The 22399-nt window shown below is 49.2% G+C and overlaps 3 protein-coding genes across 8 annotated transcripts; all 3 read right to left on the bottom strand.

The window, feature by feature from the left end:
• Positions 1 to 1442: 1442 nt before the first annotated feature.
• On the bottom strand, positions 1443 to 6762 carry prodh2 (proline dehydrogenase 2). Of its 3 annotated transcripts, none has more exons than XM_060037481.1 (11): positions 6354 to 6762; positions 5733 to 5985; positions 4517 to 4707; positions 4194 to 4320; positions 4043 to 4117; positions 3837 to 3917; positions 3578 to 3721; positions 3253 to 3419; positions 2869 to 2979; positions 2352 to 2440; positions 1443 to 2215 (listed from the first exon to the last, which is right to left on the bottom strand). In XM_060037481.1, the coding sequence occupies exons 2-11, from the start codon at positions 5970 to 5972 to the stop codon at positions 2037 to 2039; spliced, it is 1404 nt and encodes a 467-aa protein (XP_059893464.1). In that variant the 5' UTR covers positions 5973 to 5985; positions 6354 to 6762; the 3' UTR covers positions 1443 to 2036. The 3 variants fall into 3 exon arrangements, 2 of the variants coding, with proteins under 2 accessions (XP_059893464.1, XP_059893465.1); XR_009522977.1 differs by having other exon boundaries at positions 2199 to 2215; positions 2799 to 2979; positions 6354 to 6722; XM_060037482.1 differs by lacking the exon at positions 6354 to 6762 and having other exon boundaries at positions 5733 to 6001.
• Positions 6763 to 7110: 348 nt separating this feature from the next.
• tbx6 (T-box transcription factor 6) lies at positions 7111 to 14657 on the bottom strand. The gene is made up of 7 exons (XM_060037205.1): positions 14268 to 14657; positions 13283 to 13535; positions 12583 to 12850; positions 11808 to 11990; positions 9881 to 10152; positions 7804 to 8455; positions 7111 to 7572 (listed from the first exon to the last, which is right to left on the bottom strand). Exons 1-7 carry the CDS (start codon positions 14398 to 14400, stop codon positions 7351 to 7353), a joined length of 1983 nt encoding a protein of 660 aa, XP_059893188.1. The 5' UTR covers positions 14401 to 14657; the 3' UTR covers positions 7111 to 7350.
• Positions 14658 to 17432: 2775 nt separating this feature from the next.
• On the bottom strand, positions 17433 to 21674 carry nif3l1 (NIF3 NGG1 interacting factor 3-like 1 (S. cerevisiae)). 4 transcript variants are annotated; one of them, XM_060037511.1, is made up of 7 exons: positions 20423 to 21670; positions 19356 to 19929; positions 18685 to 18841; positions 18477 to 18600; positions 18126 to 18264; positions 17878 to 17961; positions 17433 to 17767 (listed from the first exon to the last, which is right to left on the bottom strand). In XM_060037511.1, exons 2-7 carry the CDS (start codon positions 19924 to 19926, stop codon positions 17583 to 17585), a joined length of 1260 nt encoding a protein of 419 aa, XP_059893494.1. In that variant the 5' UTR covers positions 19927 to 19929; positions 20423 to 21670; the 3' UTR covers positions 17433 to 17582. The 4 variants fall into 4 exon arrangements, with proteins under 4 accessions (XP_059893494.1, XP_059893495.1, XP_059893496.1 ...); XM_060037512.1 differs by having other exon boundaries at positions 20540 to 21670; XM_060037513.1 differs by having other exon boundaries at positions 17608 to 17767; positions 18056 to 18264; positions 20423 to 21674.
• Positions 21675 to 22399: the final 725 nt, after the last annotated feature.

The following is a 22399-nucleotide window of genomic DNA, read 5'->3' as shown; positions in this document are numbered from 1 at the left end:
TTATACCGTGTACCGTTTGTTCTTTAAAGGGGTAGTTCGGAATTTTGGACATAGGGCCTGATTCCCAAGTGAGCATTGGTATTCTATATCACTGGAGACAGTTTAACACATTTCATTCAGTCCTTCTAGTTGCAGAGTTCGCTCGTGCTAGGCTAGCGCACGGCAACGGGCAATGCTAGCCTGCTATTAAAAATAGTCTTACCCACTCCACAGTACACCCGAGGTAAATCAATTATAACGCCAGACTATAGATTTAAATGTCTGTTGATAGAATAATGTTAGAAATAAAACTAACCTTGCATCGCATGAATCATCGAGGGACTACTTTCTCAGCAGAAGCGGAATTTTACTATGCGCTGGTTAGGTTTGTAACCGAATCACGACAGAAGAACGTAAACAGAAGCGCAATTGAACGACCAGGCAACATGATGCTTCAGTGTGCTTTTAGAAATTGTAGAAATAAACGGTACAGATGGGCACCACAAAGTTTCCACCAATTTCCAGTGCGAGATCCAGAAAGGACTCAACTGTGGCTTGTTGCTGCTGGCTTGGACATCAAAACACCGTCTCGTACATGTACGGTTCGTTGGATACAACAAATTCCTCATAATCGTCTTCAAAAGCAGATGCATCGCTAACTCCTCCAAACGTGGGCATATCTTGTTAATTGAATACGCTTATAGAATTCCTTCGTTCACTGTACTCTGCGTTTGTAGCAATGACAGCGGCAGGTAACCTAGGTATCAGTCCGCCGCTGCCGTAGCCTACGTACAGGAATATAAACACTGCTGCTAAGACCCCGCAATTCCCTCAAAATGCAATGCAAGGTTGGTTTTATTTCTAACATTATTCTATAAACAGATATTTAGATTTATAGTCTGTCGTTATAATTGATTTACCTCGGGTGTACTGTGGAGTGGGTAAGACTGTTTTTAATAGCAGGCTAGCATTGCCCGTTGACGTGCGCTAGCCTAGCACGAGCGAACTCTGCAACTAGAAGGACTGTATGAAATGTGTTAAACTGTCTCCAGTGATATATAATACCAATGCTCACTTGGGAATCAGGCCCTATGTCCAAAATTCCGAACTACCCCTTTAAAGCCGTGTGCAGTGCGTTACCCTCTTGGCCACTAGGGGTCAGTATAGCGCCTCGGGTTCGCAATAGTGTTTAGATGCGCTGATCTCAAGTGACGCGTCAGTAGGTCAATCGGAAAAGCACTCAGCAAATGCAGTAAACTCGCAGATTCGTCTCGGGTACAGGGATGTTGGGGGGTAAAAAGATGGCAGCATACACCCCATTTAGTAACTGAGAAACGGGTTATTAATTGACTTATACTGAACAACGCATGGAGTGAGCTGATGGGCCTATTAATTTATTGTAAGTAGTAATACTTGCAATATGTACAATGTGCTAGGGTAATTAATGTTTACTCACAGATTAGTCATGTAACAATGTATTTCTTTTTAATCAAGTCAAGAGTCTGTTCAGTGGGAAGTAAACGTGTAACATGATTGTCACCATTACCGGAGGTGTTAATGGTTCTTCAGCGGCTGCTGGTCCTGGAGGTTTACTCGTGACGCGGTGCAAGTGTCGCATATCCCACCTCCGTTCCTTCTCTCCATTTGGCAAGTGACTGTTATTTTAAAAGTTTGAAAAGACGGTCATCCTGTCTTCTCTCACATTTGCCCCTTTTTCGTGTTGACAAAGGGACTTTAAAGATGAATGTGCTGAACAAAACATAAGCTACAGGCTAACAAAAAAGTAAACCTCTAGTCTAGCATTGAGTAGGCTACGTATGAAAATGAGGCAAGCTCCCGTTGCCACCAAATATTCCTCATTAAAACCAATGAATTGTAATCCCCCCAAACATAACGTATCTTCATCACTGTTTTACATCACTAAGTGTGATACTATTTGTATCGCAAAAGAATACATTTAACAATGACTGTCTGTCTACAACGTTTCAAGACATCCCAGATTCTCCCGTCCTCTCTCCTCCTCATTAGTAGACGCTTGCCATGCTTGACATCACGCTCTAGCGCCCGCCTCTCCCCAGGCGCATCCTCCGGTGTAACTCCAGCCGGAGGAGGTCCCTCTCCTTGCGGATCCCCTGCAGCACGGTGCGGTTCTCCTGGGCCCTGCGCACCAGGTAGGGCATCGTGTCCTCCACCGAGCCGTACGGGACCGACTTGTACACCGCGTAGCCCTGCTCCGCTGGTGGTCGGCCGGGGTCAGGAGAGGGCCACGGGGAAGGAAGAATACATTGATTAGCATTTTGGGTGAATGGGATGCAGAGGAATTTGGTGGATGGGGAAGTGATGAGAGGGTGAGGAGGAGGTGAGGTCCTTACCCAGTGTGAGGGAGACGTGGTCACACATCCCTAGCAGCTGACCGAAACACACAGAGCCGCCTTCTTTATCTACTCCCAGCTCTTCTATTCTGTCAGTCAGACACACAACAGACAATTAATCCAATCACAAACCAAGGAACTGCTATCTATAGATCAGTGTTTCCCAACAAGTGGGTTGGCACCCCATTTATGGGGTCGCAGGCGATTACTACCTTATAATCTCTAGATATTTTATGATTTTTTGATGAGTTGTTTAAATGGTTTGATAGGAGTCATAAAGGTCATGTATTTATTATTAACTGACTTTGCGGACTGACTGGTTTGGAAGCAGATACAAAAAAACGTAATCAAACTCCACAAATAAGTCAGGTAACGGTGAAGGTGCCAAAAAAAAGCATCAGACCCAATGTTTTTTAAATTATTCTGGTTTAGAGTCATCATGCGTACCTCTCGGTAGGTATCATGCTAACATTATGGTGTGACGTCATGCTAGCCACGGGTTCTTCCTACTGCTAACCTCTGGACGGTGCGGCGGACTGACTCCTCATTGTGCGTCGCGATGATGACGCGGTACCGCTGAGGATCCTGGGAGATGAGGTCCATCAGGAGTTCCATGTTTCCGTTGTAGCTAAGGAAAAGAAAGAGTAAGAGTCGCTAACATTTGTAAACTAGCTAACCCCAAGCTTGTAGGCCAAGAACTCGGAGTAGGCTAGGCTATGAAAGGCTTATAATATCGATGTATTAAACAATATTTCCTCCGGTTATGTTGGCATATTCATAATTTATCATCATATTCATTGCTTATCCAGATACTTGATTATTTCCTATATGTGTGTGTGTGTGTGTGTGTGTGTGTGACGTCTGTGTGTGTGTGTGTGTGTGTGCATGTGTGTGTTGGTACCTGTGGTTAGTGTTCTCCCAGCTGTCGTGAACAGGGTCTGGGCGGTCCTCTTTCTCCGCCTGCCTCCTCTCCTTGTCCATGTAGGCTCCTCTCACCAGCTTCACCCCCACGCTGAAGCCCTCCCTGGAGGACACGTCCAGCGTCTCCTGCAGGAAGCCGCGGGACTCCTGCAAACACACACACACACACACACACACACACACACACACACACAAGTACACACGAACAAACATGAACACACGTCCATAGCTATACAGCTGTATGTGATATATTTGGTGTCTTGTTGACAGTTGCGTTGGGGGGGGGGGGGGGGCGGTCAGCTGACCTTCAGGTAACACTGGTACGTGTTCCAGATCCAGACGCCGCCTTGGTTGAACTTCTTCATCATCGCCATGGTGACCAGGGAGAGCGCGGGGTTCATGTAGGTGTACTCCGCGTCCACGAGGACCCGCACCTTGTGGACGCTCGCCTGAGGGACGGCGGGACAACCGCGACATCGTGACGTCAGCGCGACGTCAGCGTGACGTCAGCGCGACGTCACGCTGACGTCAGCGCGACGTCAGCGACATCCTCGACATACGTACCTCCGCTATCGTGTTGAGCCTCTTCAAACCACAGAGCAAGTGGGCGTTCTCCCGCTCATCCAAACCCGGGAACCTGATTGGCTGGAAGAGACCAGGCGGCATGCTTCTGTTGCTTGTGATCATATGAGGTCACCACCTCTTCTAGTTGTACTTCCTGACGACCATGTATGGCCAATGGGGGCTCGTGTAGGATGTTTGGAGCTTACCTCTCCGTTGAGACCTCTGAGCAGGACTTCAAGGTCGACGGATGTTTGGTGTTTGAGAAGCTCTGTGAGTTTCACCTGAAGACAACCAGAGAATTAGTAGAACTCATTAGAACACGATCTCTGACAGAGGTTCTGATTGGCCGTGACTCACACAGAGCTCCGGGCTGAGCAGGGCGGTGATCTTCAGTTGCATCATGGGATCTGTAGTCCAGGCGTTGCTGTGGGACAGTCTCACACACTCTAACATGGATGCCATGTTCTCCTCATACCTCTGCTCCCTATGGAGAGATGAGATGTTACACCTGATACACACACACGCGCACACACACACACGCACATACACACACACACACAGACACACACGCAGCAGTAGAGGGTCCAGCTCCAGGCCCAGGATACCAAAGTAAAAGTCCTGCACTGGATATTCTAGGGAGGACTTTAACTTTGGTAGGCAGTGTGTAACAGCTTTGTTACCCGGTGCTCTCTCCTAGGTCCTCTTCTAGAGGCACGGCCAGCATGGGCCGGAGCCCCAGGTCGGCCATCTTGGTCATGGAGCGAGAGATCTCCCCCTCGGTCTCCCCCGCCACGAACTGAGCGTAGACGAATGGGCGGAGCAACAGAGACAGGCCACGCCTCCCCAACACGCCCCTTGCCACCGTCAGCAGCTGAGAGACCCAGACAGGTGGAGAGAGAGTGAGATGGATAGAGAGACCCAGACAGGTGGAGAGAGAGTGAGAGATGGATAGAGAGACCCAGACAGGTGGAGAGAGAGTGAGAGATGGATAGAGAGACCCAGACAGGTGGAGAGAGAGTGAGAGATGGATAGAGAGACCCAGACAGGTGGAGAGAGAGTGAGAGATGGATAGAGAGACTCAGACAGAGGTGGAGAGAGAGTGAGAGATGGATAGAGAGACCCAGACAGGTGGAGAGAGAGTGAGAGATGGATAGAGAGACCCAGACAGGTGGAGAGAGAGTGAGAGATGGATAGAGAGACCCAGACAGAGGTGGAGAGAGAGTGAGAGATGGATAGAGAGACCCAGACAGAGGTGGAGAGAGAGAGAGATGGATAGAGAGACCCAGACAGGTGGAGAGAGAGTGAGAGATGGATAGAGAGACCCAGACAGAGGTGGAGAGAGAGAGAGAGATGGATAGAGAGACCCAGACAGGTGGAGAGAGAGAGAGATGGATAGAGAGACCCAGACAGGTGGAGAGAGAGTGAGAGAGATGGATAGAGAGACCCAGACAGGTGGAGAGAGAGTGAGAGATGGATAGAGAGACCCAGACAGGTGGAGAGAGAGTGAGAGATGGATAGAGAGACCCAGACAGAGGTGGAGAGAGTGAGAGAGATGGATAGAGAGACCCAGATACAGAGGTGGAGAGAGAGTGAGAGATGGATAGAGAGACGCAGACAGAGGTGGACAGATTGAGCGAAAACTGAGGTGATCAATTCTGACTTCTCGTCTGTAGCGTCTCACACTGACTTCAGAAACAAGTCATCAATGAGCATGTAGGGGTACCAAAATGTAGACTGTGGACATTGTGAATAGAACCTTTCCGATGGGAATCAAACGATCACCTTTGACCAAGATTGCCCTTACCCCTACCAGCTCCTTGAGGACCTGTCTAGATAACAGAGGACGTAGCAGAACGTCTCCTGTTGGTGGCCCTGGAGGAGGGAGGGAGTCCTGACCTTGTCACAGTTGTTGACGAGGAGCGGGATGGAGCAGAACCTGAAGACGGCCAGGGCTCGGAGAAGCTCCTTCGTGCTCTTCACTCTGAAGGCCCCTGGGTCCTGGAAGCTCAGGGGCCCGGGGTCCAACCTGGGCCCCCGGGCGGCGGAGGAGGAGGAGGGGGCGGAGGGGGCCCCTGTACTGAGGAACCTCAGGGGGAGCAGACGTCGGACTGTGGTCTTCATCATCATCATCATCATCACCGCTGGAGACCTGAGGGCAACAGCAGGTCTGATTGGTCTAAACGCTTGCTGGTGAGTGAGCTTCTGTCTATTAATCCCAACCTGTATTTATTAACGGGAAAAAAAACATTGAGAAGCAACATTCTCTTTCACAAGTGGCTCGACTACAGTGGCCACGCAAATAACATCAGTCAGGGTAGGATGTATGTTCATATACAACCGACCATGTGTGCAGTCAAACACACGCTCACCCCCTCACTCATACAGACACACACTCACCCCCTCACTCATACAGACACACGCACACTTACTGTCGGCCTCACTCACACACTCAGTCACAAAGACAGACGGAAGTTGTTCGGCTAGAGTTTATCCCCCGCTGTGAACGAGAGGTCTCACCAGTTCAGTTTGAGTGGCGGCGAGTGGCTCTTCGGGACCAGAAGGTGTGGGTCCAGGGGAGACGGGCGCTGGGGCAGCAGCAGGGGCAGCGTGTCTGTCCAGGAGTGCTGGTGCTCGTGGTGGAGGATCTACGCGTTAGCGTGGCTTAATCAGTGTCCAGTGCTCAACAAACACCAGCCCCACCACTGGCTTTGTCTGTGCGGTGGTCTCACAGTCAGTGCTAGAGTAGTTCCGGTTAGCTAACCATGAACTCAATTATTTTTTATGATTATTAAAAATCAAACTCATGTTATTTGTCTGTATTATTTCATATATAGACAAATGATATTATTAGTGTATATTAACAATCTGTGAGCGAACCGACGGGTTTTAAATGAAAAAGATTAAATTTCTCGGGTTCACTTGAGCCCGAGTGTTTACCTGCTGGACTTTGAGAAGCACCAGGACCAATCATTAACCTCCGGTCTTGTTTTATCTGGAGCGCCGTCAGGTCACAGCTGGACAGACCGCTACCATTCCCAGCCTACAGCCAGCTAGGATCATAGGCCACATTTGGTAAGTGTGATGATGAGGGTCATTTGTAAGGTGGTTGGGAATTTGGTTCCGGACACACAACGTGATCCATAATCTTCTGATGTATAGAAAGACAAACATACTTTTCAATTTTTTTTATTTTTTCATCCTACCGTGAGCTTTGTAAAAAAAAACACATCCAAGAAAACATCTATTTACACATTTGTATACAAATGATGACGTCATCAACACGTATTCATTCAGCCTGTTCATGACGTCAGTCTCCTTATGACATCATCACTCTGTTTCCATGACATATTCCTAACATATTCCTAACATGAACAGCCTGTATTCATGACGTCATTCAGCCGGTACCACTACGACTCTACTGAAGCTACAACTTCTAAAAGCGCTATCCAACGTCCAGAGTTAACTCATCGACGGCGACACGATCGACTCCCGCCGCGATCCGAACTGCACACGCTCAGTAGGCGGCACGGGGGCCCATGTCCCGGTAGGACCCCTGGGGGGGCGGGGGCTGCCTGTAGACGTGCCTGAGGGGAACGGGCGTGGAGGAGCGGGGGTCCGGACACAGCCGCAGCGGGTAGGAGGGGAAGGAGGAGTAGAGGCCGGGGCCCTGGGCGACGGAGGAGAGGCCAGGGTGGTGCAGCATCATGTCCGGCAGGTAGGGGGACCCGGGGTGGAGCTCAGCGGGGGAGGGGAAGAAGGGGGAGGAGGGGAAGCCCAAGGAGGGGGGAGGGAGGTGGGAGGAGAAGCAGGAGTTACCCTGGAAGGAGGGGTGGTTGAAGGAGGGGGAGGGGAAGCTGTGTGTGAAGGAGGAGAGCTGGGATTGGTTGAGAGGGAAGGAGGACAGTTGTGATTGGTTGAGAGGAGGCGCGGAGGGGTAGGAGAACTGGGATTGGTTTAGAGGAGGAGCTTGGGCTAAGGACAGCTGGGATTGGTTCAGCGGGGGGTAGGAGAGTTGTGATTGGTTGAGTGGGAAGGAGGACAGCTGGGATTGGTTCAGAGGCGGGTAGGAGAACTGGGATTGGTTGAGAGTTGGAGCAGGGAAGAAGGGAGGGGCCTGGGTCTGGTTAAGGGTGGGGGTGGACGCTAACGAGAGCTGTGACTGGTTGAGAGGGGGGGCGGGGCTGTAGGAGGTGGTCTGGGGTTGGTTCAGAGGGGGAAAGGGGAACGAGGTGGGAGCGCTCGGCGCGTTGACCAGCGCCCCCGAGAGAGGCGGAGCCGTGGGGTCGTGGGGGGGCGTGGCCTCTAGTGGAGGGTAGCTGAAGACCGCGGGGGAGGCGTGGTCCTGGGTGGGGGGGTAGGGGGCGTCGAGGGGGGTGTGGGGACTGAAGCCCTGGGGGTCGCGCGGCGTCAGGGCGGGGTAGGCCGGGGGGGACGTGGGGAGCAGGGGGAGGGGGGAGGAGGTGGCGGAGGGCGGGGGGGTGAGGTCTGGGTAGGAGGACAGCAGGCAGGGGTACCCCCCAGCAGAGAGAGCGGCGTCGGGTCCGTCCGGGAGAGAGGTGTAGGATGAGGCGGGGGGAGGAGGAGCGGACAGGAACTCTGGCTCGTAGGAGGTTTCAGACCTGGAGACGGAAAATCACACCGTCAGCTTTTACAGCTAGCTGTACCACAACACAAAGCTAGCTGTACCACAACACAAAGCTAGCTGTACCACAACACAAAGCTAGCTGTACCACAACACAAAGCTAGCTGTACCACAACACAAAGCTAGCTGTACCACAACACAAAGCTAGCTGTACCACAACACAAAGCTAGCTGAACTGCTAAAACACAGCTAGCTGTACCGCAACACAAAGCTAGCTGTACCACAACACAAAGCTAGCTGTACCACAACACAAAGCTAGCTGAACTGCTAAAACACAGCTAGCTGTACCGCAACACAAAGCTAGCTGTACCACAACACAAAGCTAGCTGTACCACAACACAAAGCTAGCTGAACTGCTAAAACACAGCTAGCTGTACCGCAACACACAGCTAGCTGAACTGCTAAAACACAGCTAGCTGTACCACAACACACAGCTAGCTGAACTGCTAAAACACAGCTAGCTGTACCGCAACACACAGCTAGCTGAACTGCTAAAACACAGCTAGCTGTACCACAACACACAGCTAGCTGAACTGCTAAAACACAGCTAGCTGTACCGCAACACACAGCTAGCTGAACTGCTAAAACACAGCTAGCTGTACTGCTAAAACACAGCTAGCTGAACTGCTAAACCACAGCTAGCTGTACTGCTAAAACACAGCTAGCTGAGCTGCTAAACCACAGCTAGCTGAGCTGCTAAAACACAGCTAGCTGAGCTGCTAAAACACAGCTAGCTGAGCTGCTAAAACACAGCTAGCTGAGCTGCTAAAACACAGCTAGCTGTACCACAACACAAAGCTAGCTGAACTGCTAAAACACAGCTAGCTGTACCGCAACACACAGCTAGCTGAACTGCTAAAACACAGCTAGCTGTAATGCTAAAACACAGCTAGCTGAACTGCTAAACCACAGCTAGCTGTACTGCTAAAACACAGCTAGCTGAGCTGCTAAACCACAGCTAGCTGAGCTGCTAAACCACAGCTAGCTGAGCTGCTAAACCACAGCTAGCTGTACTGTACTGCTAAACCAAAGCTTGCTGTACTGCTAAAACACAGCTAGCTGTACTGCTAAAACACAGCTAGCTGTACCAAATACAACACACAGCTAGCTGTACTGCTAAAACACAGCTAGCTGTACCACATACAACACACAGCTAGCTGTACTGCTAAAACACAGCTAGCTGTACCACATACAACACACAGCTAGCTGTACTGCTAAAACACAGCTAGCTGCATGCTAACACGCACCTAGCTTTATGACTAATCACCGCTGCATGACCCAGGTGGGAAATACGCATTGGTACTGGTTAACATTGCTTCATGTCTTAAACTATGTGGCTTTGTTAAAACATATTTTCAGCCTACAGCACTCACCGCATTCTTCAGTTATTATTATCACGTACCTGTCAATCATCTGGTCCGACACGTGACTTCCTGCAGTGTCCTGCATCTCATTGGCCAGGCTGGCGGCCATGTGGTCCATGTGAGAGGTGATGAAGGAGTGGCCCAGGTCCAGGTGCTGCTCCGGGACCTGGGCCGGGTCCTCGTCTCTGAACCCACAGGAGGAGTCCTGCTGCGGGGGCAGCGGGGGCAGAACCAGACCCTGCAGGTCCCTGGAGGCGTCGCCGGGCTCGGAGCCGTCTGGGAGACACACCAGAGAGTAAGTACTGCTGACCTACCATAGAGTTAGTAGAGAGGTAGTACTACTGCCCTCATATACAGGTACTGCCTAAATAAAGAGTAAGTACTGCTGACCTACCATAGAGTTAGTAGAGAGGTAGTACTACTGCCCTCATATACAGGTACCGCCTAAATAAAGAGTAAGTACTGTTGACATACTATAGAGTAAGTAGAGAGGTAGTACTACTGCCCTCATATACAGGTACCGCCTAAATAAAGAGTAAGTACTGTTGACATACTATAGAGTAAGTAGAGAGGTAGTACTACTGCCCTCATATACAGTTACTGCCTAAATAAAGAGTAAGTACTGTTGACATACTATAGAGTAAGTAGAGAGATAGTACTACTGCCTTGATATACAGTTACTGCCTAAATAACGAGTAAGTACTGTTGACATACTTTAGAGTTAGTAGAGAGGTAGTACTACTGCCTTGATATACAGGTACTGCCTAAATAAAGAGTAAGTACTGTTGACATACTATAGAGTTAGTAGAGAGGTAGTACTACTGCCCTCATATACAGGTACCGCCTAAATAAAGAGTAAGTACTATTGCCTTAATAAAGAGTTGGTATAGGCTTGTGCTTCAGAACAGAGTTTCCACATATTTATTCATTTATTCACTAATATTTCTACGTACCCAGATCCAGGGGTTCTGTCATCTTGCGTTTCTGACGTGCGTCTCTTTGTCTTTGGGAAACAAAACTGTCTGTTAACGTTTGATTGTGTGTGTGTGTGTGTGTGTGTGTGTGAGTGTGTTGGTGTGTGTCATATGGTTTGGTGTGTGTGTGGGGGTGCATGTTATGTGGTTTTGTGTGTGTGTCTGTGTGTGTGTGTTACTTTTTGCAGTTCCTTCCATCCTCTCTGAAGCCTTTTGCAAAAGGGTTGGACCTGATCTTCAGCTCAGTGATCTAGGAGAGGGGGAGAGGAGGTGAGACGTTGAGAAGGTTAGGGGGTGAGAGGGTGAGAGGGTGAGGTGAGGTGAGAGGGTGAGAATGTTAGGGGGTGAGGGGGTGAGAGGGTGAGGTGAGGTGAGAGGGTGAGAATGTTAGGGGGTGAGGGGGTGAGAGGGTGAGGTGAGGTGAGAGGGTGAGAATGTTAGGGGGTGAGGGGGTGAGAGGGTGAGGGAGTGAGAAGGTTAGGGGGTGAGAGGGTGAGGTGAGGTGAGAGGGTGAGAATGTTAGGGGGAGAGGAGGTGAGAGGGTGAGAATGTTAGGGGGTGAGAGGGTGAGGTGAGGTGAGAGGGTGAGGGTTATGGGATGAGGGGGTGAGAGGGTGAGGTGAGGTGAGAGGGTGAGAATGTTAGGGGGTGAGGGGGTGAGGGGAGATGAGAGGATGAGAATGTTAGGGGGTGAGAGGGTGAGGGGGTGAGGGGAGATGAGAGGATGAGAAGGTCAGGGGGTGAGAGGGTGAGGGAGGTTGAGATGGTTAGGGGGTGAGAGGGTGAGGTGAGGTGAGAGGGTGAGGGTTATGGGATGAGGGGGTGAGAGGGTGAGGGAGTGAGAAGGTGAAGGGGAGGGGGAGAGTAGGTGAGAGGGTGAGAATGTTAGGGGGTGAGAGGGTGAGGGGGTGAGGGGAGATGAGAGGATGAGAAGGTCAGGGGGTGAGAGGGTGAGGGGAGGTTGAGATGGTTAGGGGGTTAAAGGGTGAGTGTGCGTCTGTGTGTGCGTGCGTGTGCATGTGTGTGTTACCCTGGGGTTCTGGTAGGCGGTGACGGTGAGGAACTGGGTCTCGGGGAAGGTGAAGGAGTGCTGGGCGCCGCCCCAGCGCAGCATGTCGCGCGCCTCCATGATGTGGAGGCGTGGCTGGTAGCGGTGGAGCGAGTGGAGGATGATCTGGAGAGAGAGCAGGACACACACTGGGTCAGTACACACACACACACACACACACACACTGGGGTCAGTACACCCAAACACACACACACACTGGGTCAGTACACACACACACACACACACACACACACACACACACACACACACGATGGTAGAGATACACACACACACACACACACTGGGGTCAGTACACCCAAACACACACAATGGTATAGATACACACACACACATTAAACAAAGGGATAAACACACTGGTATTAACACATACACAAGCAAACATGATTATATATATATATATATATATATATATATATATATATATATATATATATGTGCAAAACAAAAAAACACCAAAGTATGCATGTATTCCTAGCCAATGAGAGCGCTGGGTATGCACATGACACTAGCCAATCAGAGCGCCGGTACAGACATGTCCCTAACCAATCAGAGAGCTGGTACAGACATGTCCCTAGCCAATCAGAGATCTGGTACGTACGTGTCCCTAGCCAATCAGAGCGACGGTACAGACATGTCCCTGGCCAATCAGAGCGCCGGTACAGACATGTCCCTGGCCAATCAGAGCGCCGGTACGTACGTGTCCCTGTGAGTCCAGCGTGTGATTGGTCAGCTTGGCGCGGTGGAAGGCGACGCTACGGCCCAGCCAGTGGGCGCCGGTGGCGGGAGAGTCGGGGTGGATGAACACCCGGTCGGGCAGCCGGGCCTCGGCCTCGCCCACCGTCTGCCACGCGTCGCCCTGGAAACGGTAGCGGGAGCTGTCCAGGGGGACGATGTCCAGCAGCAGGATGTAGCGCAGCGCGGGGTTCAGACCGGACAGCTTCACGCTCAGCCCCGGGAACATCCGTCTGGACGGGGGAGGGGGGAGGGGAGGGGAGGAGGGGAGGGGAGGGGAGAGGAGGGGGGAGGAGAGGGGAGAGGGGAGGAGGGGAGGGGGGGAGGAGGGGAGGAGGAGAGGGGGGGAGGGGAGAGGGGGGGAGGGGAGGGGGGAGGGGGGGAGGAGGAGAGGAGGGGGGGGGGGGGAGGAGAGGGGAGGAGGGGAGGGGAGGGCGGAGGAGAGGGGGGAGGAGAGGGGAGGAGGGGAGGGGAGGGCGGAGGAGAGGGGGGAGGAGGAGAGAGGGGAGGGGAGCGGGGAGGGGAGGGAGGAGGAGAGGGGGGAGCCAAGGGGAGAGGAGAGAGGAAAGGTGAGCATGTTTCTGATTGGGCTAGCAAGGCTTCGACCATATTATCCAGACGTGTACACCTGTGTGCCCAGGTGCATTCTGGGGGCCGGACCTCACCTGCCCTTCTTGGTGATGATCATCTCCGTGCCGACGGCGCTGAACTGTTTCCATAGTGACGCGTTCTCCAGCTCCATCTTCACCTGCTCCTTGCCGGCGGTCTCCGTGGGTACGGGAGGCGGGGCCAGGGCCCTCGGGGGCGGAGCTCTTGCTGCCATGTCACAGGAGGTAGGAAACAGGCCCTGTGGGGGCGGAGCCTCTTTCTCTGTGGGGGAGAGACAGCAGGGGTCAGCCCCAGCCGTGGTCCATTCGGCTCACTTGTTCCCTCACTCCCTGTTCCCTACATCGTTTCCTATTCCCTCCAAACACATCAGTTATGTAAACTTTGTATACCTATTTATATTATTCATTTCTGTTCAAATCTATATGCAGAATATTTTATTGTATTGTATTTTATTCTATTGTATTTCATTTATATTTTAAGCACAGAAATACAGAGTATGCCACACAACGATTGACTGCAAATCCTGTATGAGTGTGTGACAAATCAAAACCTTTGGATCTTTGAAGCTATATAAAAGGATTTTAAGATTGCAATACTAATAATATATTTAATTGAAGAATCACCAAATAGGTAGATTCAGCCTATTCAATATATTTTGTGTATTTTTCAGGGGCCAATGAAGGGGCCCTCAGAGGCCCATTGAGACACAGCAGTGTGTCGGCCCCAGAGAGACTATCAAATGTTTCTAAAGGAATTAGGAAACCATGTCAAAGTCATCTGAACCCTGAAGCTGCTGGCATACAGCTGCAATCCACTTACTGAATCTATCAAAATAATAACATTTATAAAACACAGCGCACACACACATACTTTCTCTGTCGGGTGCTCACACACACTCACGCACGCACACGCATGTACAAACACAGCGCACACCCACACTATATAACGAACACTTTCTCTAACTCACACACACTTTTTATTTTGCCTCTCTCACACTCACTCACTCAGTTACATGCTCTATCCAGCCCACTCACAACACACAATCTCTCCCTTTGGCCTCTCTCTCTCTCTCTCTCTCTCTCTCTCTCTCTCTCTCTCTCTCACCTCTGTAGTAGCAGTCAGCCAGTCTCTGGGGCCCCGGGGCCAGACCGGGGTACCTCTCAATGCTCAGCATGGTTCCTCTAATCCGGCACGTGTTCCTGACTTCCTCCTTTGTCCGTACTTATGGAGCTCCGGCTCTCCCTCTACTTCTGTCTATGACGTCTTCTCTATCTCTACCCCTCTCTGCCTCTCTCTCACCTGGTCGCTGTGTGTCTCTGTGTCTGAATGTGTGTGGGAGTGGGTCAGTGGGTTATATAGGTGTGGGGGGCCTTCACACATAGGGCCAAATGGGGCCCCAAATTCACACATGATATAATAGCCTCATGTTGCTGCAGCACTGACACACACACACACACACACACACACACACACACACACACACACACACAAACCAAGTTAAGAAATACTGTTATAGAGTTAGTATGTATTATATTATATTACTTATATTCCCCCTAGGTAAGAAATATAGGATTACATTAATTTATATAATAAGTAAGTAAGTAACATATGCTAAATAGATGTTACTTAATATCAAATTACTTTCCTTTATATTACAAAAAATGCTTAATTTCAAGTTATTGTATATAATATCACGTTACATTTTAATCTGTATGTTTGAAGACAAGGGGAAGACTGTATTGATGAAAAGTATCCAGAGACATTTTGAAATGATCCCACTTCTGTGACACTTCTCTTCTCTATTTTAGAAACCAGAATATTTAGTGGGTCCGGGGCCAAAGGTACCTGACAGGTGGTCTATGAGACTCTGAGAACCCCTGCCTTGCTTTATATACGATGAATGTTCATAATCACAGGTATTAAAACACGTTCCGCCAAACTTTACTCACTGCTAATAGTTGACACATATTAAAAGACTTTAAACCAGACTTTGCTCACAGTTCATACTTTATAGATATTAAAAGAGACTTTAAACCAGACCTCAAGAACTGTTCATATATTTAAAGACTTTGAGCTAGACTTTAATCACTCCTATCTCTGTCTGAATATTCTTCTTCAGGGTTGACAATGTTTTAAATGTACAATGTTGATGTTTCATGTTCAGAATGTAGAGGATTTATATTTATAATATTGAGGTTTTGTACTTAACAAGGTGGAAATACTCTGAAACACCTTAGTGGAAATGTTGTTTATTTTGACCAGACTAATAACCCTCATAATGTGTGTGTGTGTGTGTGTGTGTGTGTGTGTGTGTGTGTGTGTGTGTGTGTGTGTGTGTGTGTGTGTGTGTGTGTGTGTGTGTGTGTGTGTGTGTGTGTGTGTGTGTGTGTGTGTGTGTGTGTGTACCCTGGGACCCCCATGGTCTCAGCGGACTTTAAGGACCAGTTTGGTCACTCCTGTCTGGAGGAAGTTATTCCGGTTCAGAACGACCTATAGACGGATGTGATTGCATGTTGACCCGAAACGTCCTCATGAAAATCTCTTCTAGAAACCTCAGCCTAGCTAGCAGGACCTTCTTGAAGCTTCTCCACTGCTTCTCTGTGTGTGTGTGTGTGTGTGTGTGTGTGTGTGTGTGTGTGTGTGTGTGTGTGTGTGTGTGTGTGTGTGTGTGTGTGTGTGTGTGTGTGTGTGTGTGTGTGTGTGTGTGTGTGTGTGTGTGTGTGTGTGTGGCTGCCATTGGTATGCTGTGGGTCTGTGATTCTAAGAGTTGTCTGCTCATCAACAAGGAGGATAATTCCACCTTAAAGGCCCTAACCCATTACTACCCCTTACCCCTCCCCCTTGTTTTGAAGGGGTAAGGGGAAGGGGGAAGGGGTAGAAATGGGATTGGGCCTAAGTGTGTGTGACTGAGGAAGAGGAGGAGGAGAAGGAGAAGGAGCCATATGTACCTGTTGACCTCCAGGCCTCCCTCCAGACAGCTGGGCCCGACGCACGGAGGAAGTGGTGACGTGTGGCTCCTACTGCTCCTTCTGGGGGCGCGTGTTTACACAGGGCGTGTGTGTGGGGAGGTCCGGGGGGCACGCTGAAGGAGAGGGGAAGTGGAGGTGTGAGGGGGTGTGTCGGGAGCCTGTAATGTGTTTATGGAGGACAGGTGTGTGTCACAAGTGTCAGCAGCAACAGAACTGTAATGGCTGATGATGGAGACCGGAGCGCCTTTTGGTTCCTCCTGGAGAGAGGAGAGAGAGGAGGAGATGAGGAAGGAGAGGGGTGAGGAGCGTAGGAGATAGGGGAGAGGGAGAGGGGAGAAGGAGAATGGGAGGGATAAAGGAGAGGAGAGAAAGGAAGAGAGTGGAGGAGAGAGGAGAAGGGTGAGGGACATTGTGTCATTTAGCAGACACTTTTATTCACAAGGACTTCGGAGTGAGGCTGAGGACAGGATGGGGGAGAAGAGGGAGGGGAGGGGGGAGAAGAGGGAGGAGGGAGAAGAGGGAGGAGGGAGAAGAGGGAGGGGAGGGGGGTCTTCGGCTGCAGGACGGGTTCTCAGAGTGTGTAGCATCCAGGTGCTAAGTGGTCTGATGTGAAGTTTTGCTCACCTCTAAAAGGACTTAAGGTCGCGCCTGTCGACAAACTATATAATCTGCTCTCAGGCCACGGCATTACTGCTTTGGATAAAAAACACAATGCTTTAATGTTAAACGTTTTCGGGCCATTCAAACTCTTTTTGCAGTATTTTCCAGCAGGTCCATCCACAGCAAATGTTTCATTTCAAACCCTCGCTAACATGCTTGCCCAGACCACTTTTTTCTTCAGAAATGTGTTTCTTACCGGCCACACAGGACGATGAGGACGGAGCTCTAAGGTTTATCTAAAGCTCATTCGACGTGCTCCGTCTCCAGCCGGGTTCACGGGTCACAGTAAACACCAGCCATGGGATTCATTCCCCTGATTTCCCATCTGGGATTAATAAAGTAACTCTTTATCCTCATTCTCCAGAAACTTTCTGTACAGAAACAGAGCTCTCTAGCCAATAAAGGCCGCTGTCTGGAGTGACCACATCTATCCCAAATGGAGTAGAATATATGTATATTTTTAACCTTAAATGAATAAATATTGAATAATATCCATTAAATATCTTAATATCCTTAATCGATACAAATCGTTCATAATACATATCTCTAGGATGGCACAATAACGATGCATAACATGGATAAGCAACCGTTTATTATCTGACAGCATGTACATGGAGGACTTCTTATTGTTGTTGATATTGTTGTTATTCTTGAGGTGGTCTTGATGTCCACCAGCAGAACCTGGTCGCCATGGTCCCATCATCATCACCACGGTAACCATCTACGGTCAGACCACCTCCAGGGGGTCCCGGTCCGCCTTGGAGATCGCCACGGTAACGGAGTCCGGCAGGCGCGCGCCCAGCTTGTCCTTGACCACGGCCAGGAAGCCACGCTCGCTGTTGCTATGGTCACTGAGGATGACGCTGGCTCCACTGGCAACCGCATCCAGGACCTCATGGTGGGACATCTCCCCTGGGGGGGGGGGGACGACAGAGGTGTTCTATTAGGTCCTCAGATATCTCCGGTGAGTTAACTGATGAGTTTGTATATAACAACAGGGGACAGGAAGTCCCGCCTCCTACCTGTGACATAGAGGTCCGCCCGGACGCCCTTCAAAACAGACGCCCCGGATCCAGCACACCCTGCAGCACGGCTCACTGTGGACTCTACGCGCGCACACACACACACACACACACACACACACACACACACACACACACACACACACACACACACACACACACACACACACACACACACACACACACACACACACACAATGTATTAGATGGTCTGTCTGTCTGTCTGTCTGTCTGTCTGTCTGTCTCACCCAGTGTGTGTCCAGAGCCCAGGGCTAGTCTCAGATGCTTCATGCCCAGGTGAGACTTCATCTTCTCCACGGCCGTGCCCACGGTTACGGACTGGTCCAGGACGATGAGTCGGCCCTGGCCGTGACCCGGGAGGGGAGGCTGGCCGGAGGTCAAAGGTCAATAATCATCAGAAGGTGACAGTAAGGGAACAAACACAACCCCACGGTCCTCTGGTGCAGTAGACCTCAACTCCTGAACTTGGTGGGTTTCAATTGAATGATATAAAAGTAAACTGTCAATTTCGACATGAGTCCCAAGTGACACCTCCCACTCGGCACTGGGTCAGAGCTGCACTGTGTTTTTCTCTGTACCTGCTCAGTCTTTAGTATGGCAAGTGCCTGGCTGGCGACTCCGTGTTGTAGCAGCGTCTGGACAGCAGAGGGCAGCGCTGTGTCGCTACAGAGTACACTAGCCACTAATCCTTCAGCCGCGCAGCTAGACCAGACACAAGCAACAGATCAGACACAACCAAGAGAACAGAGGACACCAATGAATCACAATCACAGCTCACGGCGTCACCTATTGACAGAGTGGGTCAGTGTGGTCTTGCTGTCCTCTTTCTTCAGCTGCTCTGCGATTGGCTGAAGTTCTTCTGCGTTCCTCACTTTGAACTCCAGCTTGAACCTGCAGGGGCCGCTAGCGAGGGCCTGGCTTAGAACACTCACCTGGCCACAACCTGGGAGAGAGAGAGAGAGAGAGAGAGAGAGAGACAGAGACAGAGACAGAGACAGAGAGAGAGACAGAGACAGAGACAGAGAGAGAGAGAGACAGAGACAGAGACAGAGACAGAGACAGAGAGAGGGGGAGAGAGAGAGAGACAGAGAGAGAGAGACAGAGACAGAGACGGAGAGGGAGAGAGAGAGAGAGAGACAGAGAGAGAGAGAGAGACAGAGACAGAGGGAGAGAGACAGAGAGAGAGACAGAGAGAGACAGAGACAGAGACAGAGGGAGAGAGACAGAGAGAGAGACAGAGACAGAGGGAGAGAGAGAGAGAGACAGAGAGACAGAGACAGAGAGACAGAGACAGAGACAGAGACAGAGAGAGAGAGAGAGAGAGCGCCTCATGTCAGACTCGGGGTAGGGGGCTCAGTGTCAACTGTCTTCAGAACCGGACCTCATTAAACATGGGGGGGTCCCAGGTCCTCAGCTAACCCAGTTCCCCTCTAGGGAACCCTGTGTGACTTCCTTACCCAGCCCGGCCACCAGCCAGTCATTGACCCCGCCCCGGACGCTGTCCCAGGAGGTGTGGGGGGAGAAGACGGCGATCCCGCCCTCCAGCGCACGCACGGCCAATCGCTGCTTCCAGTCCCTCTGGACCAGTCGTTTGATTGGCTGGAAGAGCGGCGGGTGGTACGACACAATGAGGTCACAGGTCAGGGCCTCGGCCTCGTCCATCACGGCCTCGGTGAGGTCGTTGGTCAGCAGGATGGTGCTGATTGGTCGAGGCCGGCTGGGTTCCACCAGTAGGCCCACGTTGTCCCATGGCTCGGCCAATGAGAGGGGAGCGAACTGCTCCAGCACTTCTAGAACCTTCTTTAGCTCCATCAGAGGGGTGGGGGAAGGGGGAGTCGAGAGGAGGCGAGAGAAAAGAGGCTGATGGACGGAGCGATGGAGGCTGGAGGGGCAGGAGGAGGGAGAAGAGGAGGAGGAGGAGGAAGAGTGACAGGTGAGTGACAGAATCTCCTTGCTGGTCTGAGCTCTGCTGATCCGCAGAAACGCCACGAAAGTAGAAGTTGTCCTCTGCCGAGACCACATGAACATAACCTGTCAAACAAACAGACGGCATGTCAACAACATGAGAAACAAACAAAGCATTTTAACAAACGGACTAACAAAAATAAGATCTGACAGAGGCTAAGATGAATTCAGCACTAAATCAAACTCTGATCCCAATTTCCAATGTTCAAACGAACCGTCAGAGCGATCCAGTAGCATTTTGTGCCAAGTTAATCGCATTATTTGTCCGTTTACCGGGTAACAAACAAACCCTTTAAACGTTTAAACTAACATAATATAAATAGCATAAATTGGGCATTAGAAAAAGTTCGGTCACTGCAGACAACTGACAAACAAACAACGCACGCAGCTGTTGTGGAATGGCAAACATGTCATTATATCGGCGATAAAAGGACCAGTTATATTGGGAATTAAACGCAATGCAAATATGTTAGTGACACAAGTTGCACAGCTGTACGGGTCGTAATAAGTATGTATCCACAAAATAACCATTGACATGATTTAGTTTGTACTTGCATACCTTGCAGTCCGAATATATTGTCACAGGTAGATATTTAACTCATGCATGAGTAATCATGCAATGAAAAGAAGTATAATAAATATGTTTTGTTTTGGAAGACATGCTGCTGACGGCCACCTTATGATGCGCGCGCAACCGTTTCGAGACGACGGCAAACGACAGGGGGCAAAATAAGCAACTGCGACTTCCATGCTGTCACACGAGAGCGAATGAGGTTATTCTGGAGGTCAGCACGGTTGTAATTGTTATACGGGGAATTTAATCACAGCCTTGACTATTTTTAGTATTAAAGCACTCTCAGAACTCAATGAAGAGACAAGGGATTATTATTTATTCATTTAATTATGTTTTTCGCTCACAAAAATAGTTCTGAAACTGAACTGGGACTGGGCTGTTGCCAAGCAACAGTAATGCGGGCCGATGCATGTATAGTCAAAAGTCCCAGTGCTGAAATACTCTTGGCATTCTAATCTATCATGTATGGAATGCCTTTACATCACTGGATATTAAACATATGAAATGAGAGAAATACTTAAAACCAAAAAAATTATCATTCATTTTCATAAACAATAATCATTCAATATATAACCATATAAATGTGTTTACAGTTAATTGTAATAACTATATGTTATATGCTTCTAAGTGAAAAACCTATGATAAATTGATACATTGATCAATTTAGATTTAGACTGACGGACAGACAGACAGTCAGACAGACAGACAGAGGTGAATCAGATTAATTTGGATTAATGCGGAGTGGACTCATGTCAAAGGATCAGGACCAATTTAGGCCAAACAAAACATTACATCACTCTGGTAGCGCGCACACACACACACACACACACACACAAACGCGCAATAAACGTAATCGCAATTTACTTATAAAACAGCTGGACAGGCTCCCTGTGGAGAGACAGATGTGTGAGGCATTATAGGGTCACCGTGGTTACTCAGCAATCTCCCTTCTAATTGATCCTTCAGACTCCTATTTTCTACTTGAAGTGATGCCTGTTTGGTCATATAACCGTGTGGGTGTGTGTGTTTGTGTGTTGGTCACGCTATGTACCTGAAAACATCAGAGATTTGATTATTTTGGGAAATCTGAGTCCATCTGCTGGCGGCCATCTGTAGCCGCTGGGATTAAAGATTATGAAACATTAAGTTATGGAGCACTGTTGTCCTTCACTAATATAACATTAAGTTATGGAGCACTGTTGTCCTTCACTAATATAACATTAAGTTATGGAGCACTGTTGTCCTTCACTAATATAACATTAAGTTATGGAGCACTGTTGTCCTTCACTAATATAACATTAAGTTATGGAGCACTGTTGTCCTTCACTAATATAACATTAAGTTATGGAGCACTGTTGTCCTTCACTAATATAACATTAAGTTATGGAGCACTGTTGTCCTTCACTAATATAACATTAAGTTATGGAGCACTGTTGTCCTTCACTAATATAACATTAAGTTATGGAGCACTGTTGTCCTTCACTAATATAACATTAAGTTATGGAGCACTGTTGTCCTTCACTAATATAACATTAAGTTATGGAGCACTGTTGTCCTTCACTAATATAACATTAAGTTATGGAGCACTGTTGTCCTTCACTAATATAACATTAAGTTATGGAGCACTGTTGTCCTTCACTAATATAACATAAAGTTATCAAGTAGACTTCACTTATATAACAGAGTTATGAAGTACTGTTCTTCACTAATATAACATAAAGTTATAAAGTACTGTCCTAAACTAATATTACAAAATTATAAAGTCCTTTAATTCACTAATGTAACAAAGTTAGTCCTTTAATTCACTAATATAACCATAGTTATAAAGTCCTTTATAAAGTAATGGGACAACGTTCTGAATGAAATCTCTTTGTAGTAGTCTGTAGAAGTGTTCTTTGAGGACAGTAGTCATAGTGGGGGTTTTACTATCTATTTACTATATATTGGGGGGGTCACAGCTGG

Source organism: Gadus macrocephalus, chromosome 18 (assembly GCF_031168955.1).
Source record: "Gadus macrocephalus chromosome 18, ASM3116895v1".
NCBI lineage: Eukaryota > Metazoa > Chordata > Actinopteri > Gadiformes > Gadidae > Gadus > Gadus macrocephalus.
This window is presented reverse-complemented; position numbering and strand designations above follow the sequence as displayed.

Excerpts from the sequence above, each read along its gene's own strand:
- prodh2 (XM_060037481.1), bottom strand. The coding sequence starts at position 5,972 with ATGATGATGATGATGATGAAGACCACAGTCCGACGTCTGCTCCCCCTG. Across the intron at positions 2,980-3,252 it reads TGGGAGAACACTAACCACAG|CTACAACGGAAACATGGAAC; the intron begins GTACCAACACAC and ends TCTTTTCCTTAG. Across the intron at positions 2,216-2,351 it reads CCACGTCTCCCTCACACTGG|CGGAGCAGGGCTACGCGGTG; the intron begins GTAAGGACCTCA and ends GCCGACCACCAG.
- tbx6 (XM_060037205.1), bottom strand. The coding sequence starts at position 14,400 with ATGCTGAGCATTGAGAGGTACCCCGGTCTGGCCCCGGGGCCCCAGAGA. Across the intron at positions 8,456-9,880 it reads TCGGACCAGATGATTGACAG|GTCTGAAACCTCCTACGAGC; the intron begins GTACGTGATAAT and ends TTCCGTCTCCAG. Across the intron at positions 7,573-7,803 it reads CCCAGCTGTCCTTAGCCCAA|CTCCACCCCGGGTCCCCCTA; the intron begins GCTCCTCCTCTA and ends TCCCCCGCTGAG.
- nif3l1 (XM_060037511.1), bottom strand. The coding sequence starts at position 19,926 with ATGTTCATGTGGTCTCGGCAGAGGACAACTTCTACTTTCGTGGCGTTT. Across the intron at positions 18,842-19,355 it reads CTGGCTGGTGGCCGGGCTGG|GTTGTGGCCAGGTGAGTGTT; the intron begins GTAAGGAAGTCA and ends TCTCTCTCCCAG. Across the intron at positions 17,768-17,877 it reads GGCGGACCTCTATGTCACAG|GGGAGATGTCCCACCATGAG; the intron begins GTAGGAGGCGGG and ends CCCCCCCCCCAG.